At 46.4% G+C, this 16,939-nt stretch overlaps 1 protein-coding gene across 1 annotated transcript in view; it reads right to left on the bottom strand.

Moving 5' to 3' along the window:
• MARCO (macrophage receptor with collagenous structure) overlaps positions 1–16,939 on the bottom strand; it is a 137,785-nt gene that overhangs the window by 94,835 nt on the left and 26,011 nt on the right. Inside the window, exon 4 of the mRNA XM_086957351.1 lies at positions 12,966–13,019. Coding sequence (XP_086813477.1) covers positions 12,966–13,019 — 54 coding nt within the window. The remainder of the gene's footprint in view (positions 1–12,965; positions 13,020–16,939) is intronic.

Below are 16,939 nucleotides of genomic sequence, written 5' to 3'. Positions count from 1 at the left end.
GCTGCCCCCGTGAAGAAAATGCTTGGACCCTAGATCCCATCTCCGGGCCCAGGAAAAGCCAGAGAGCGCTATCCGTGAAGACTCGCATGGCGGGGGCCAGGAGCCCACCCTGGCCCCCGGCAGAGAAGTTAAGTTGGGGAACACCGGAGTGCTCACCATCTCCAGGCCCTGAAGAGACAAGGAGGACGGGGGAGTGCCGTTGCCCCCCTCGTGGCTGCGGGAAGGCACGATGCAGAGCAGGCAGACCAGAATACCAGCGCTGGCTCCCGCGGCCGCATCTGAGGGTGCAGGCCGGGCAGGGAGCCAGCCAGACAGGCAAGACCAGCCAAGGGTGGGCTCCCCGAGCTGCTTTGGGCACCAAGAATCACCAGTGGTAGCAGGGGTCCAGGTATAACCGGACCCCCAACGCGAGGCAAGACTGGGTGCCCGGGTGGGACTGGGGCCAAGGAAAAGTGAAGAATAGCCGGAGGTGGACTCCCCGAGCCTCAAAAACCCTCACCCTGGGGAAGCCGGGGTCTGGGTGGAACCGGACCCCCAACAAACGGGAGATGCGGCACCAGGCCGCTAAGAAAGGGCTGTGCCGCTCTCCCCGGCACAGCGGGCGAGCCGCTGTTATGATATGCACTCTCTGGCAGCAGAGAGCCTACAATGCCTTGCAGGTCCGGACCAGCCTGCGAGCAAAAGCAGCGTTTTCTCAGTTTGTGGTGGCCACAGGAGGACGGGGTCACCACCAAGTGAATGTTGAGGTGCAGGTGTAACGCAGTCTCCCCCAGCACCCTGAGGAAAAGTCCCACCCTAAGTTTCTAGGGGACCTAAAAGAATAACCCTTCAAGGGCTCAACACAAGCATTAACACCTCCTGGCCTGGAACTTTCGTTCCATAGCTGGGGGTGTACTGAGAAGTGCATCATGTAGTGAACAGGCTGAGCTGTTAATGTATGGAGAAGGGCATCCCCTGGAGGTGAAGAGGTGTAATTGCACCAGAAATGCATTTACTAACGTTATTTCTTTCAGAGGGACTGAAATTCACATGTGTCATGTGAAGTACCTGTGTAAAGGTGATGTCAGAAGCAAAGTTGGGTTATGTGGCCAGACATTCCTGCTAGGGTGTCTGGCTGTATATGCGTAATTCTGTGATGCCTTTAAGGGCTGTAATTGCAATACATTCTAATGATCCACAAATAGCTGCATCCCCCCTTTTAGATCAGAGGACACCGAAGTCATCTGCGGCGTACCACAAGGATCATCACTCAGTCCCACCCTTTTCAACATCTACATGAGTCCCCTGGCATCCATCGCGCGCCAACACAACCTCAACATCATCTCCTACGCAGACGACACCCAGCTGATCCTCTCCTTCACCAAAGACCCAAACACCGCCAAAACCAACCTACGCGAAGGGATGAAGGAAGTAGCCGAGTGGAGGAAGGACAGCCGTTTAAAACTGAACTCTGACAAAACGGAAGTCCTCATCTTAGGTTCATCCCCCTCCGCCTGGGACGACTCATGGTGGCCACCGGCCCTCGGAAACGCACCCATACCTACGGACCACGCACGTAGCCTGGGCTTCATCCTGGACTCCTCCCTCTCGATGACCAGACAAGTCAACGCCGTCTCATCATCATGCTTCAACATCCTACGTATGCTCAAAAAAACCTTCAGTTGGATCCCCACCGAAACAAGGAAGACGGTCACCCTCGCACTGGTCACAAGCCGACTGGACTACGGAAACACCCTCTACAGCGGAACCTCCCTCAAGCGCCTTGAGACCCTCTGGGTGAGTAGCGCGCTATACAAATTTTAAACTTGAACTTGAACTTGTCAATCTAAAGTGATGCGTAAACATGTATTCTTGCTGCTGCGCTTAGGTAAAGAACCCAGACTTCTATCCCTTAAGATGTAGAGTTGTATACTTCATGGTCAGTAGGAATTGCTCAGTCAGGGTTATGTGCCAGCAAGGCAGGGTTACCTATTTTAAATGCTTGTTGAGATAATGAGGTCGGGTGCCACAGGGATGGTGCCAGTGCTCAGGCCCCTTGCTCCAGATTATGTTCAATTACCTGCATTGGGGGCAAGATGATGTGCATACATGGGAGTGGTGGTACTAGACCCCACCCCCTGCGGTAGAGGTGGAGATGTTACGCAATGTCACAAAGTCGTTCCAACAGCTTACATATATTTTTTAATTGGTGCATAATATTGAGGTGTGTGTGTGTTTAACAAATGCACTCCTACTTTTATGAAGCAAAGTACAGCCTGGACAATCAATTATTAAGTGTTATTTCTGCGCACCTGCAAATGGAGATTACTAGCCCACACCACCTTCCTTCAGTAAGCCTTAGACTGCTCTGCAATCCTACCCTCTGAGAGTCAGGCGCTGCCCTAGGGTGTTTGGTTCCCAGTGAAGGACAAATGTGACATGTTATTTGTGCAGGCCTCACAGATGCTGCCTCGTGTTCCAACAGTAACATAACTATATTGGAATTTAGGAATGCTTCCCCTGATTCATCATTTAACAATCTCCGTACAATACTCGGGCGCATGATGTTCACAACCATTTAATCACCTTGAATATCCTTAGGGTCATGCCCAAGCCAGCCAACTCACCAGGCCATTATATTATCTTGCCCCTCAATGTCAGTAAGATGCTTGCTTGCTTCAAATGAATGTGCAGCAGTGATCTGGGCTTGTTCCCAGGATTTAGTTTGAGGTATCTTCAAAGGAGGCAATCCGTCCAGTATTAAGACACATAGGCAACATTCCGGGACTAGATTTAAGATTTTAGGATTGGGATTAGCGATTTCAAGCCCAGCCTTCTCTTGAATGCTGGCCCCTTTATCCTGGTCAGTGGGCTCAAGAAGTGGAGGTCGATAGGATGTGCATGAGTCGGCGTGCCCTTTATCATATAGCATTACAGAGGTAAGCCCTCTCCCTGCTGTCCATTTCAGGTTGTGAAGCAATTGAATTAGGGGAGTTCGGAGGAATGGCAGTATCTGGCTGACCTTACTTTTCTGTTGTAGACTTAGGCAGGAAAGCACTACTGGTATTATCTCCTGGTGCAGTGCATCTGTGATTGGTGCAGTTCATGCAGGAAGATGATTTAGCCTTCAAATATCCCTTGATTGCTGTCAAACGCTCTAATATGAGTCTATTTTCTTCTCCAGTGCTTACGACAAAAAGACACGCATCTTATCGACATTGATGGGGACAAAATCAGCTGCTGTTTTTCTTCCTCCTGCCAGTGCATGGCTTAATTGTGACTTCCTATGCATGGCACAAGGGGATGTCTTTTTACTAGGCCTGGACAGAGTTCGTGGAGCTCCTATGCTGAACTCCACGAAGTGACCAAAAACTCTGCTGTGCTATGCGGAGTACCGCAAGCAGTAGAGTGTGTTATTTCTCGCCATTAGTGCTATTTTTTAGCACTGGATGTTTGTTTGTGCTGTAAAATACAATTTTACTTCACGAATGGTACGACATGCAGTACAACAAGGTGCTGCTTCTTTCTGCTGCTTGACTAGATGTTCTACTCAAGCGGCATCCTCCTCAGTGCAAACACAAGTTTCTCAATGCCAGCGGTAGTGACCAACCTTGACTGCCCATGTTGAGAAATGTTGCTGGGAGGTGGTCTGGAGTAATATTTTCCTTGAGAGAGAGGGAAAATCTCTGCTTCACTGAGTTTTTTGGAACTCCACGCGCTACAGGGAGTGGGAAAAACTTAGCAAACTCCGCAAGTGAGTAGAAATTTCACACCAAGGCCTACACTATCGGTTCTGGAGAGGAATTAGAGCTAGTAATGCTTTTAGAAACCGAGAGACTACAAATAACTGCGCTCGGCTCTCATCCATGATTTGAATCCAATGAGCTTTTGCTGTGAGTGTCATCTCCTAAGGTCGCGTCTGGTTCTCTTCAATAGGGTGCGTGTATGGTGTTACCACTTACAGCCTTATTCATGAAGGCTAAATCGGCTCGCAAAGGGCCGGATTCTGAGAATCCGGCCCTTTGCGAGTGCGGTTTTTGCATTTGGGATTCAGCATCCCAAATGCAAAAATCGGTAATTGCTAAATCGCTAAATTGCGAGGAATTACATTTAAGGAATCTCTATTTGAGATTCCTTAAATGCAATTCATGAAGCATTTGAAAATTGCGAAAATGCAATTTTGGGCCGCTATTTACCGAGAGGTCAGACCTCTCGGTAAATAGCAAAAACGTAGAAAAATGCTTTTAAAAGCATTTTTCTAAGTTGCATGTTGCACACACACATGTCCTTTGGACATGTGTGTGCACAACACCTGTTTCAATTTGCATTTAAGGGGTGCTACAGGGTGTCCTTTGGACACCCCTGGCACCCTTTAAATCGCTATCTTATTTGCGAGTAGCAAATTGCTAATCGCAAATAAGGAATACTCCCCATGCATTCCTATGGGCCTTTTGGCCCATAGGAATGCATGGGGAGTTATTCCTTATTTGCGATTAGCAATTAGCTAATCGCAAATAAGGAATCAGTGGGAATCGCAATTAATATTGCGATTCCTACATGATTACCGTTTTGCGAGTCTCAAATAGCGATTCCTTATGATTCGCTATTTGAGCCTCGCAAAACGGCCCGATCATGAATCAGGCTGTTAGTCCTTAAATTATCCACATAACTCCCCTGCCCCATGGATAGCCTTCATTCAGTCACTGCGATATCCGTACTGACAACCCCAATCACTCTCTTGAGCACAGTGTCAATCCTTGTTGGATTGTGGGGCTGCAAACGGCGCAAATGTTCTTTATGCTTTACAATATTAACTCAAAAATCATACAAATATAGAGCTCACTCCCGTATTTTCTGAACAGTATGGCATTGCAGAAGTTGGGGGGTGGTACAGCCTAGCCTCTAACGCTCACTTACGGCATGGGAGAGGCCCGCCCTTGGCCTAGCCTTCGCCAGTGTGTTCCCCACACAGTGGGAGCACAGCGTCTTCTTGTGCGCTGTGGAATCAGGGAGTCGTAAGTAATGTAGTCTCACCAGCGGTGTCCCAACCGAAACAGGCTCATTCCCCATGGCGTCCTCACTCTCACAGCCTCTCACTCCCTGCAGGAGTGCTGCTCCCTTATATGTGCTGTAGAATGAGGGAGTGGTGGGCAATGTAGTCTCCCCAGCGGTGTCCAAACCGATACAGGCTCATTCCCAATGGCGTCCTCACTAAAAACAGGCTCCCACTGACTGCAGGAGTGCAACATACTATTATGAGCTTTAGAATCGGGGAGTTGTAGGAAATGTAGTCTACCCAGCGGTTAATTGACTGACACAGGCTCCCTTCCAATGGCATCCTCACTCGAACAGACTTTAACTACTCAACCAAGTTACATTGGAGAATCTGAGTCAGAGTCTTGGGGGACCTTCCAGTCCATAGCTTTCTGCTCTATATCTCCCAAGCAAGGCATGGCCGATCTGGCCAAGATAAGAACAAGAAGGTCCTTAACGCAGAGGGGAAAAATAGCTTTGTTCATTAGGCAGAAACAACTCCCAGCTTAGTGGGATATTTTCTGAAAAATACAAAACAATGCTGACAGGCTGTTACGAAAGTCAACCTTACATAGTGTCAAGGGTCTACTTATCTGATTCACCAAGGTCTTGCGCGGGAACAGAGATGCTAGAACCCGAATCCCCTTGAGCAATGTCAGTGGGTCAGATCCCTGAACCCTCCCTTCATTGCTCCCAGGGAAGGGGGTGTGGATAAAATAACAAACAAAGAAGAGAATGGTCCTGCGAGGGTTCCCTCTGGTCTCTGCCTTCTGGTAGTTGGGTAGATGTGAGGAACCTAAAAACAGTAACAGAACATTACACTCCTACCCACTATTCATTACTAGTCTATTCTCATGTGCATGCCTCTTCTCTCTGCTTACCCACCCTAGTGCTGCAGGACCTGGCTTCTCTTCGTGTGTATGGCTTGGCTTTCAGCTCAGCTACCAGTTGACACTAATATAACAACAAACACCAATGAATTAGTCTAGTTTCTGTAACTGGGGTTGAGTCTTACCTAATTAGTTGAATGGGAAAAGAGCACTTACTTCACTGGCAATTGAGCATTCTGTTAAAATGGGGTTCTGTTTCAATTGTCTTTTCTTTTACAGTTTTACTGGGTCCTTAGAGCTTTATCTCAGCCAATATGTTAAGTACTCTCTTTCTTTACTGAATACAATGTAAGTCTTTCACGGTTTCAGGCTTGTTGAGCTTTTGGAGTCTTTTGAATTTGAGTAAATATATATATATATATATATTCATTTGCATCATTGATAGAAAAAGATTGCGGTTTGTGACTTAGCTTGTTTTCTTTTGATGACTTGCGTTGCAGGCGTCTCTCGCCCGGAGTTGATCTCGGGAAGGCGCTCGAACTCTCTGGCAGGATACCGGTGAAATATCCTCAGCAGTTTTCCATCAGCGACGGGACGTTACCTTCGAGATAGCTGCTTCTCAGTTGTTCAACGGTGAAGGCTGGAACCTACACAGGAAGAGCGCGCCTCTGACAGTCGACGGTTTTCGAGGTTTCTCGACTAGTGAGGCGGCGCTCGCAATTCTCTACAAACTCGCGCTTGACTAGTTGCGCCGAGTCTGCTTCTGCGTTTCTGCTCACTTTTAAGTTGCTGCAATACTTTGACTATGGACTGTGACTAAACTTTTCTTCAAAACTTGACACGACGAACTTCCTCAGCTAGGTTCTTCAGTGAAGTGCGCGTTTTTCGTGACGCTCGCGCTTCACATAGTAATCTCAGCAGCTAGGATCTGGCAGACTAAAACGTTCATTGTCCTCTACGCTGGCCACGGCGGCGGCCATCTTACATCTCCAGAATCGTACTCTATCTGCCCAAGTGTCTGGAAAGCATTCTGATTTTCTCCCTAATGCAGTTGGATTGACAATGACTGAACCCACAGCTTGAGTCCTGACAGTACCCCCCAACAAGGCAGGTCCTTCCCTTCTCGGCTTGGTAGGGAATCTCTGATGAAAAGATTTTACCAACCTTGGCGCATGAACATCCTCTTCCTGCTCCCAAGATCGCTCTTCTGGACCATAGCCTTTCCAGTCTATCAAATAATACAGTTTGCCTTTGGAGCATTTGGAATCCAAGATTTCTTTGACTTCAAACTCTGTTCCGGTTTCCAATTGGATCGGTTTTGGCGGCAAGTGACTCCTCAGACTTGGGGAAACCTTTTTTAACAGTGAGACATGGAAAACTGGGTGTATTTTCAACTTAGGTGGCAGTTCCAATTTGTAAGTGACCTGATTGATTTGTTCTTTAATCGGGTACGGACCAATAAATCGAGGTTGAAACTTTCTGTTTCCTTTGAGTCTCAGATTTTTAGTGCTTAACCAGACCCGGTCACCTTTCACCAAAAGAGGTCCTACTTTTCTCTTCCGGTCGGCATATTCCTTGTACTTTTCTTTTGCCGATCGCAGATTGTTCATTACGTCTTGCTGAATTCGAGACAAATGTGACATGACTTCTTTCACCGCTGGAACTGCCGTTTCCATTTGTCGAATGGTTGCATTTGGGTGTCTACCATAATTTACAAAGAAAGGAGAGAATCCTGTTGAGACGTTCTTGGCATTGTTATGAGCAAATTCTGCTGCCCACAAATATTCCGACCAATTCCCTTCTTCTTTTAAAAGGAAGAGTCGTAAGTATTGTTCCAATTCCTTGTTTACCCTCTCTGTCTGCCCATCTGTTTCAGGGTGGTAACTAGTGGAAAATCTAACTTCTGTTCCCAACCCTTCCATAAAGGCCTTCCAAAAACGGGACACAAATTGAGGACCTCTATCTGAAATGATTATTTTAGGAATTCCATGCATCTTAACGATCTGGGCACTAAAGTGTTCAGCTAACTGTCTGGCTGTAGGTACCCCTTTTAAAGCGGTGAAATGGGCCATCTTTGAGAAAGCATCCACTACCACTAGTATGGTATCGAACCCCTGGCTGATTGGCAAATCTGTAATAAGATCTAATGTAACTGTGTGCCATGGGTGAGGGGGTGTGGGTAGTGGTTGCAATAACCCCTTTGGTGCCTGCCGCTCCGACTTCCCCTGCGCGCAAACCTCACATGACTTCACATACGTCTCAATATCTGACGCCATTTTAGGCCACCAATAGTGTCTCCTAACTAATTCCTCTGTTTTAGCCTCTCCCTTATGGCCAGCCAGTTTGTCGTCATGACACTCTTGCATTACTTGTTGACGTAACTCGATTGTTGGCAGGTATAAGGCATCTTGATGATAGGGCAAATCTTGGATTATTTTTCTGTTGCTGTCTTCTTCCACCCATAGTTGCATGGCCTCTTCACTCGTGACATCTGCAATTGACTCTTGTAGTTGAATGGTGGTTAAGGCTCCAATAATCTTTTCACTGGGGATGATCGGCTGGATGTCATGGGGAGTTCTCTGAGACTCAGTGCCAATTCTGGATAACGCATCTGCTTTTCTATTTTGGGCTCCAGGACGAAAAGTGATGACAAAGTCGTAGTCTGCGAAATACAACGACCACCTCAGCTGTCGTGGTGTAAGTGTTCGGGCCGTTTTCAAGAATTTTAAATTACGATGATCCGTAAATACCGTTACTTGGTGTTGAGCTCCCATCAAATAGTGCCGCCACTCCTTGGAGGCGTCTTTGATAGCCAACAGCTCTTTCTCCGTGATGGTATAGTTCACTTCGGCTGGTGATAACTTTCTGGATCTGTAGGCCACCGGATGCAACTGGCCCGTGGTTTTGTGTCTTTGTGACAGCACTCCTCCTACTGCTTGATCGGATGCGTCAGTTTCTACATAAAAAGGCTCAGAGGGGTCAGCATGCAATAAAATTGGCGTGGTGGTGAAATCCTTCTTCAATGACTGAAAGGCCTTTTCGGCCTTTTCCGACCACTCAAATTTGGCCCCTTTTTTCAGTAACTTGGTGAGGGGAAGGATCTTCCTGGAGAACTCGCTAATAAATCTCCGATAAAAGTTAGCGAATCCTATGAAGCCTTGAACTTCCTTCACGCTTCTAGGGGATTTCCAATTTGTTACCGCTTCCACTTTGCGTTGATCCATTACAATCCCAGAAGGTGACAATACGAAGCCCAGGAACTCCACTTTGGTTACGTCAAAGGCGCATTTTTCTAACTTCACAAACAACTTATTTTCCTGCAATTTCCGTAGCACTCCTCTCACTTGCTCGTGATGTCTTGCCACGTCAGAAGAATAAATCAAGATATCGTCAATGTACACAATTGCACACTGATCGATAAATTCTTTCAAGACGTCGTTGATGAAGTGCTGAAAAGCGGCCGGGGCATTACACAATCCATATGGCATGACCTGATATTCAAAAAGCCCAAATCTTGTCCGAAATGCCGTCTTCCACTCGTCTCCTTCCTGCATCCGGACTAGATGATAGGCCCCTCTTAGATCAAGTTTGGTATAGATTTGAGCCCCCTTGACTTGGTCTAGAAGCACTGAGATCAGGGGTAGAGGATATCTGTTCTTCTTGGTTATTTTGTTTATGGCTCTATAATCGATGCACGTCCGCAAATCTCCCTCCTTCTTCGGCACAAAAAAAAGAGGCGATGATACCGGCGATTGGGACGGCCGGATGAAACCATTGGCAAGATACTTGTCCAAGTACTCCTTCAAGTGCTGATGTTCCTTCTCGGTCAAGGCGTAGACACGGCTGCATGGCAAATTTGACCCTGGCTCCAGTTCTATCTTGCAGTCGTAAGGTCGATGTGGTGGTAAACGCTCTGCTTCCACTTCATTAAACACTTCAGCGAATTCCTTATAATCTTCTGGGATTTCTTGAGCGTCGATTACACACAAGGAATGTTCAATAGTACACAAGGCCTGCGCTAGGGTGTTTTTGTCGAGTTGATTCTGTGAGCCAAAACAATTTTCACAACAATAGCTTGAATCCATTACTATAGTTCTGGAACTCCAATCAATGGTAGGATTATGCTCCGTAAGCCAAGGGAGACCAAGAATTAGTTGGAATTGTGGGGCATCTATCAAATTAAACTGGATTTCCTCCTGATGTCCTTCTCTGGTCGTTAGCTGAATAGTTTCGGTATGACTCACGATGGGTCCTGAAGAAAGATTTGTCCCATCTACAGCACATACTGGTTCACTCTTGGCTTTCCGGATTGCTTGGATTCCCACTCTTGTGGCAAACTTCAAATCGCAAAGGTTTCCCGTGGCGCCTGAATCTATCATCACGGACACATCATTCAAGGTAGTTTGTCCGAATTTTACTTCCATGGTTAAGATTAGATGCGGCTCTGCAGACTGCAACGTATTTGCGACTTGATGTTCGTGTGGAATTACTTCCTGAGTCGCACCCACCTGTTCAACTCCTCCCACAGGCGGTGCCGTTAGTTTTCCTTCGGCTTAAATGGACCCTTGGTTTTTTTCGGACACTCTCGGACAAAATGGTTTCCGGATCCACAATACATACATTGATTGTTCGCCCTTCTCTTTTCTTTCTCTTCTTTAGTCAGAGGGCCCCTTATAGTCCCAATTTGCATCGGTTCCACTCCCGTATGATTGCCCGAGGTTTTAGCACCGTCTGACCGAGCCCGGTCAAATCTCGGGGGTATAGTCTTAAAACCCTTTTTCTTCTCCCCACGCCGTTCTCCTTGACGGAAATCTATCTCCAATACTAGGTCTATTAATGCTGAAATTTCGGTAGGCCGATTGGGAATCTGAGCCAGGGTGTCTTTCAATTCGTCTTTCAGACCACGGTAAAAAACTGCGGCTCTCTTACTCTCTGGCCAATTGGTTTCTACAACCAGCTTATTGAATTGGGCTAAGTATGCAATCAAGTCTCGGTTTCCCTGTCGGAGATCCAAAAGTTCGTTATCTACTACTTGAGAAATTCTCCGTCGATCGAATATCCTAAGAAACTCTTGTTTAAAGTCCTCAAAATTCCGTAGTAAGGGGTCATCTCTAGTCACTAAGGGCCTTGACCACGCTGCGGCATCTCCGCTAAGATATGAGAGTATGAAAGCCACTCTAGACTGCGCGTCGGGGAAGATCGAAGGGCGGCACATAAAATGTAATGAGCACTGTGACAAAAATATCTGCGCTTTCTGAGGATCCCCGTTAAATCTCTCTGGAGCTGCCAGTGGGATAACCGGAGAGAGAGAATGTATTACCTGAGTGGTGGACCTATTAGTTGTCTCTAAAGCTGGGTTCATGGCTTCCCTCTCTAAACTACTTGGTTGGTGTAGCCTTAACGCCAAATCCACAGTTTCTTTTCTGGCACTAACCACTTCTTGCCTCAAATTCCGATTCTCCTCCCTCACCGCTCCCAGTTCCTTCTGTATTGCATCTAAAATTGTACCTAAGGACTGGACATTAATTCCCTCCGCCATCTCTGTTCAGGTGCAAAGGTTACTTGGGCACTTCACTCTGTCAAGGGTCTACTTATCTGATTCACCAAGGTCTTGCGCGGGAACAGAGATGCTAGAACCCGAATCCCTTTGAGCAATGTCAGTGGGTCAGATCCCTGAACCCTCCCTTCATTGCTCCCAGGGAAGGGGGTGTGGATAAAATAACAAACAAAGAAGAGAATGGTCCTGCGAGGGTTCCCTCTGGTCTCTGCCTTCTGGTAGTTGGGTAGATGTGAGGAACCTAAAAACAGTAACAGAACATTACACTCCTACCCACTATTCATTACTAGTCTATTCTCATGTGCATGCCTCTTCTCTCTGCTTACCCACCCTAGTGCTGCAGGACCTGGCTTCTCTTCGTGTGTATGGCTTGGCTTTCAGCTCAGCAACCAGTTGACACTAATATAACAACAAACACCAATGAATTAGTCTAGTTTCTGTAACTGGGGTTGAGTCTTACCTAATTAGTTGAATGGGAAAAGAGCACTTACTTCACTGGCAATTGAGCATTCTGTTAAAATGGGGTTCTGTTTCAATTGTCTTTTCTTTTACAGTTTTACTGGGTCCTTAGAGCTTTATCTCAGCCAATATGTTAAGTACTCTCTTTCTTTACTGAATACAATGTAAGTCTTTCACGGTTTCAGGCTTGTTGAGCTTTTGGAGTCTTTTGAATTTGAGTAAATATATATATATATATATTCATTTGCATCATTGATAGAAAAAGATTGCGGTTTGTGACTTAGCTTGTTTTCTTTTGATGACTTGCGTTGCAGGCGTCTCTCGCCCGGAGTTGATCTCGGGAAGGCGCTCGAACTCTCTGGCAGGATAACGGTGGAAGAGCGCGCCTCTGACAGTCGACGGTTTTCGAGGTTTCTCGACTAGTGAGGCGGCGCTCGCAATTCTCTACAAACTCGCGCTTGACTAGTTGCGCCGAGTCTGCTTCTGCGTTTCTGCTCACTTTTAAGTTGCTGCAATACTTTGACTATGGACTGTGACTAAACTTTTCTTCAAAACTTGACACGACGAACTTCCTCAGCTAGGTTCTTCAGTGAAGTGCGCGTTTTTCGTGACGCTCGCGCTTCACATAGTAATCTCAGCAGCTAGGATCTGGCAGACTAGAACGTTCATTGTCCTCTACGCTGGCCACGGCGGCCATCTTACATCTCCAGAATCGTACTCTATCTGCCCAAGTGTCTGGAAAGCATTCTGATTTTCTCCCTAATGCAGTTGGATTGACAATGACTGAACCCATAGCAAATTAAATGAAATTGCCCTGCGAATCTGTTGGGGAACTCTCATTTCAGTTTGATGGGCCTTGAGTGTTGTGTGACCTAGCTTGAATGGAATACTCACAATCCACAATTGATATTTTTATATATTCAAGATTCGGGCCAAGGCCCTGACTTCACTTAATATAATTCAACATTTGCTGTAATGACTTTCTGTCACTGATATAATGAGAGTGCACGATGGGCAAAGAAATGTATAGAGAGCAATATAGTTAGGCAGATACAGTAAGTTAGGGAGGAAAGGACAACATTGCTTTTGAGTAGAATATTTCTTACCTTGAGGGCCTGCCTGACCAGGATCTCCTTTGCTTCCCTTCAATCCAGGAGGTCCTGAAATCAAGTATGTAAAGTATTTTAGTTGATTACTAATCTTCATACTTTCCCCTGACCAAGGTTTTAGTTCTATAAAATATTGTTATCCAGTTCAACCATTTGTATCACAATATTTACATATCTCTACAGTGGCATCATCCCTTTAGTTGCAATCAAACCAGCAGCCTTCCGTTTTCTTTGCTTTATTTCTAATTGGGAATAAATGCTTTCTACTGCAGTGCTACCTCATTTCAAGATAATACTTAGACCAACTACTTTTCCTTTACCAGTCACTACGATATCTATATCTAACTTATAGCTTTAACTGTTTTACTGTTGTGTAGTTCCCATTATTCCATTTGTGGACAACATAAACTTTGGGTGAGGTGCCTAGACTGATTCCAAGCACTCCCGCAAGATATACAACAAATACTGTGCACACGTTTTCAAATAAACAGTATAGATACTAATAAGGTATTGATAAGGAAGGTGACACCGGTGGTTTCAAAAAAAGTTGTTTATAAAGATGGAATTCTTCATATATGCAAAACAACGCCAGCCGACACGTGTTTCGTCAACAGGACCAAGCCGGTGACTCTTCAGGGTTGCAAATTACATAATCACAAAAGAGCAAGGAATGTATACAATTGTCTAAGAATGCCAATTTCAGTATGAGTACATAGTATTGTAGGTGAGAAAGCGTGGATTGACATAACACCTCTAATAAAAAAATTTATAACGTGGTAACCCTAACCGAAATAGTGAAGACATGATAAAGTTCGAGTATTGTGGCAGAACAGGATCTTACCAAAGATCTGTCACAAGTGAAAAGGTAGAGAAGGAGGGGGTAGAAAATGGGAAATAAAGGTTATCGAAAATGGTGGATTAGCAATGCTTTTGTCACGTAGTAGCATGCACGTAAAGTTCGAGCGAAATTATCTTGGAGCGGTTCATAATTGGAACATTGTAACAGTAAGCATAGATTCGGGCGTGAAATTTAAGTCGAAAGTCAAAAAGTACTTTATTCGGTTAAAAGATAATAACCATAAAAGTTCACAACATGATTTACAATTTACACAGGGAAATTTTTAAAAGAACCATTCCATTATATTTCATTAAAATCAATTGTTTTCTGCAATTTAAAAACGAGTTTAAAAAAGCCTAAAACTACAGCAACAGTTAAAACTGTGTCCATTCTCTGAAGTTCTAAAAGTGCTGGGCGACATCTATTTAAATTCATTTCTTTGAGAATTGGGATAAGGAATTTTCTATGAGGTAAAATATAAAATTTACAGAAAAATAAGATGTGAATATCAGATTGGGACGACGATTCATCACATGGACACATGGACACATAGGCAAATTTTGAGACCATGAATTCATTACTGGGAAGGACAAGAGTCTAAAAACAATGTTTAGTCTAAAACGGGCCAATAGAAATCGATCATAGTTAGACATCGGTAGCGTTAAATACGCTGTATCTTATTACCAGTTATTACTAGGAGATGCGAGGTAACAGTCTTTTTTTTCATTTCATCTCGCCTTCTCCTCTCCTTTAGGTATTCCATGCATTGCTTACTCAACAATTTCCTAGATATGTGAACCACAGTGAGTGGATCGTCATAATATTGTTGGCAACCAATTTCAACGAGAAAACATTTTAAGTAATCTAGCCACTCAAACCTACCCACATTTTCCAATTTTAACATATCCTGGAGCATAGCCCGGTTCATAACACATTCATTCGTTGTCCGCACCCTGTGCCACAAAAGGATGGGTTGTGTTCTAATTATGTCCAATATATGAGGTTGTCCTAGCTCAGTGTGGCAGATATAGGTCACCACACTTTGTGGTACTTCTAGCACATCCCTCATAAACTTGTTTTTGGCTATTTGAATTGAGTTTATGTTCAAATATCCCCATAGACCCGAGCCTTACAGAGCTACCGATCTACACGTGGCATTATATATAGTTAAAGTTTCTCTTATTGGCTTTTTACCCAGCTTTTTTATAAAATTCTTTAAGGCCATTATTGTTTTTAAGAACAAAAGCGTTCTGGCCTTGACTGCACTTGTCCAACCTCCCGATTCATGGAACAAAATGCCAAGATAAGGGAAAGAAGAGGTGTTTTCCAAGGGAACATTATTTATGTACATTCTTCTCATTTGCTTTTCAGTTCTTTTGCCACAGTTCATGGAGAAGGTTTTACTGCAATTTATTTTCAAATCCAAACTCATCATGAACTTTTCAAAGGATATTATCAACTTTTGAAGGGCCAAGGGGGACCGAGCCATCAGGACTGCATCATCCGCATACAAGAGTGCAGGGATAGGCCTTTGGCCAACCGTAGGCATATCCCTGCACCCCTGGAGCAGATGACGCTCAAGTCCATTAATTGCAGAGGCCACCGCACCCGCCCGAAGGGTGGGGGAGGCTCGAAGGCCGGCGCCATAACCCTCGTGGTGCCACCAGCGGGGGTAAACTGGTTCTGGGCGCTTTGATGCGCACATGAACCAGCGGAAGCGGGGTGCGCACCAGCCACCCGACCGGAAGTGACCTGTTGACCTGAGCGCCCCCAAAGGGCGCCCAATGGTCAACCTGGCTTTGTTTGAACCCCCCAATCAGGGGGACTCACCTGAGACCTGCATGGAGGGCTCAAGAGGATTTAAGCGACGCCGCCCTCCCAGCAGAAGCACATCGCATTCAAGGAGCTGGGAGAACGGCGCGACAGCAGCAACGACTGAAGAACGACTGAAGAAGAGAGGCGACGCGGCGAAGGACGAAGCAGGAAGTCGGCGAGACTCCGGTGGAAGATCCAGGTCATCATCACCGAGGACGCCTTACGGAGCGCGGCGCGCCGTGCCAGCTCCCCCGAAGCAACAACAGGTAAAAACCGCAGCAAGCTCAGGGCTCGGGATAAGCACACGCAGTCAGCTGTGCCCCCAGCAGACGGCCTGACGCAGACGCGAGAAACTAAGAAGCCACACACAAGTGCGCAGAGACTCACGACATGTCGGAAGGCCAGCCGGACGAGATGGCGGAGGTACTGATGAAGATCCGCGAGTTATCGGCCATCCACGGCGACGACTGGCTTCACCCTCACCTGGGCAAAGGGAAAGAGAACAGACCGTTGGAACAGGCGGACGAAGAACCAGGGCCTTCCGCACCCAAGAAGCTGAAAAACACGCCGATGAAGAGAACATCGAAGAGGAACCCTCCGAGGAAAGTGTGGCAGAAACCCCTTCCGCCGAGGCCAGAGGGCAACGAACAGGCCGAGACGACCGGCAAAAAGAAAAAGGGTGTGCATATTAGCAACATCGTAAAGGAATGTCTAAAATCGCTGGTGCCGGGGCTACTTAATGGCACAGGGCAAGGGGTACCAGGGCCTAGGGAGCAGCGCGCGGAGGAAGCGGCAGGTCTCACGTGGCATATGGTCGACCCGGGGTGGGCCCGTCAGACAAGAGTGCAGGAGCAGGTAAGCTTGTCCGCCCAGGGGGAACAGATTTCCCAGCTACCCGGTTGGGGTTACGGCCCCGTTTCAGGAAGCCCACCTCCGAGTGGGGTAGTCAACGATCATTACATAAGGCCATCCCCCGGCCCGGCGTCCCTGACTACGAAAGCCACCGGCTTGGCATGTCTCATCCCCCTAGCGGTAAAAGAGAGGATATGGCGCAAAGAATTCATAGACATATTTTCGCTGCTTGAAATACAGCTAGAGGGACTTGATCTAACCACGTGCGACAGGAAAGAGGAGGACAGGAGAGAAAGGCGTGGGGCCAGAAAAGAGCGCAGTTTCGACAATTGGTTAGACGCCTTCAGAATCATGGCGTGCATTATAGTGGAGAGGTTCCCCCATTACGCGTCTGACTTGTGGCTGTACGAGGCCAATATCCACCTAGCACAGAGGCAGTTCCCGGGGGATGCCTGGCTAGAATACG

This window comes from Lissotriton vulgaris, chromosome 2_1 (assembly GCF_964263255.1).
Source record: "Lissotriton vulgaris chromosome 2_1, aLisVul1.2, whole genome shotgun sequence".
NCBI lineage: Eukaryota > Metazoa > Chordata > Amphibia > Caudata > Salamandridae > Lissotriton > Lissotriton vulgaris.
Note: the sequence above shows the minus strand (reverse complement) of the source record. Positions and strands in the feature narration are given on the sequence as shown.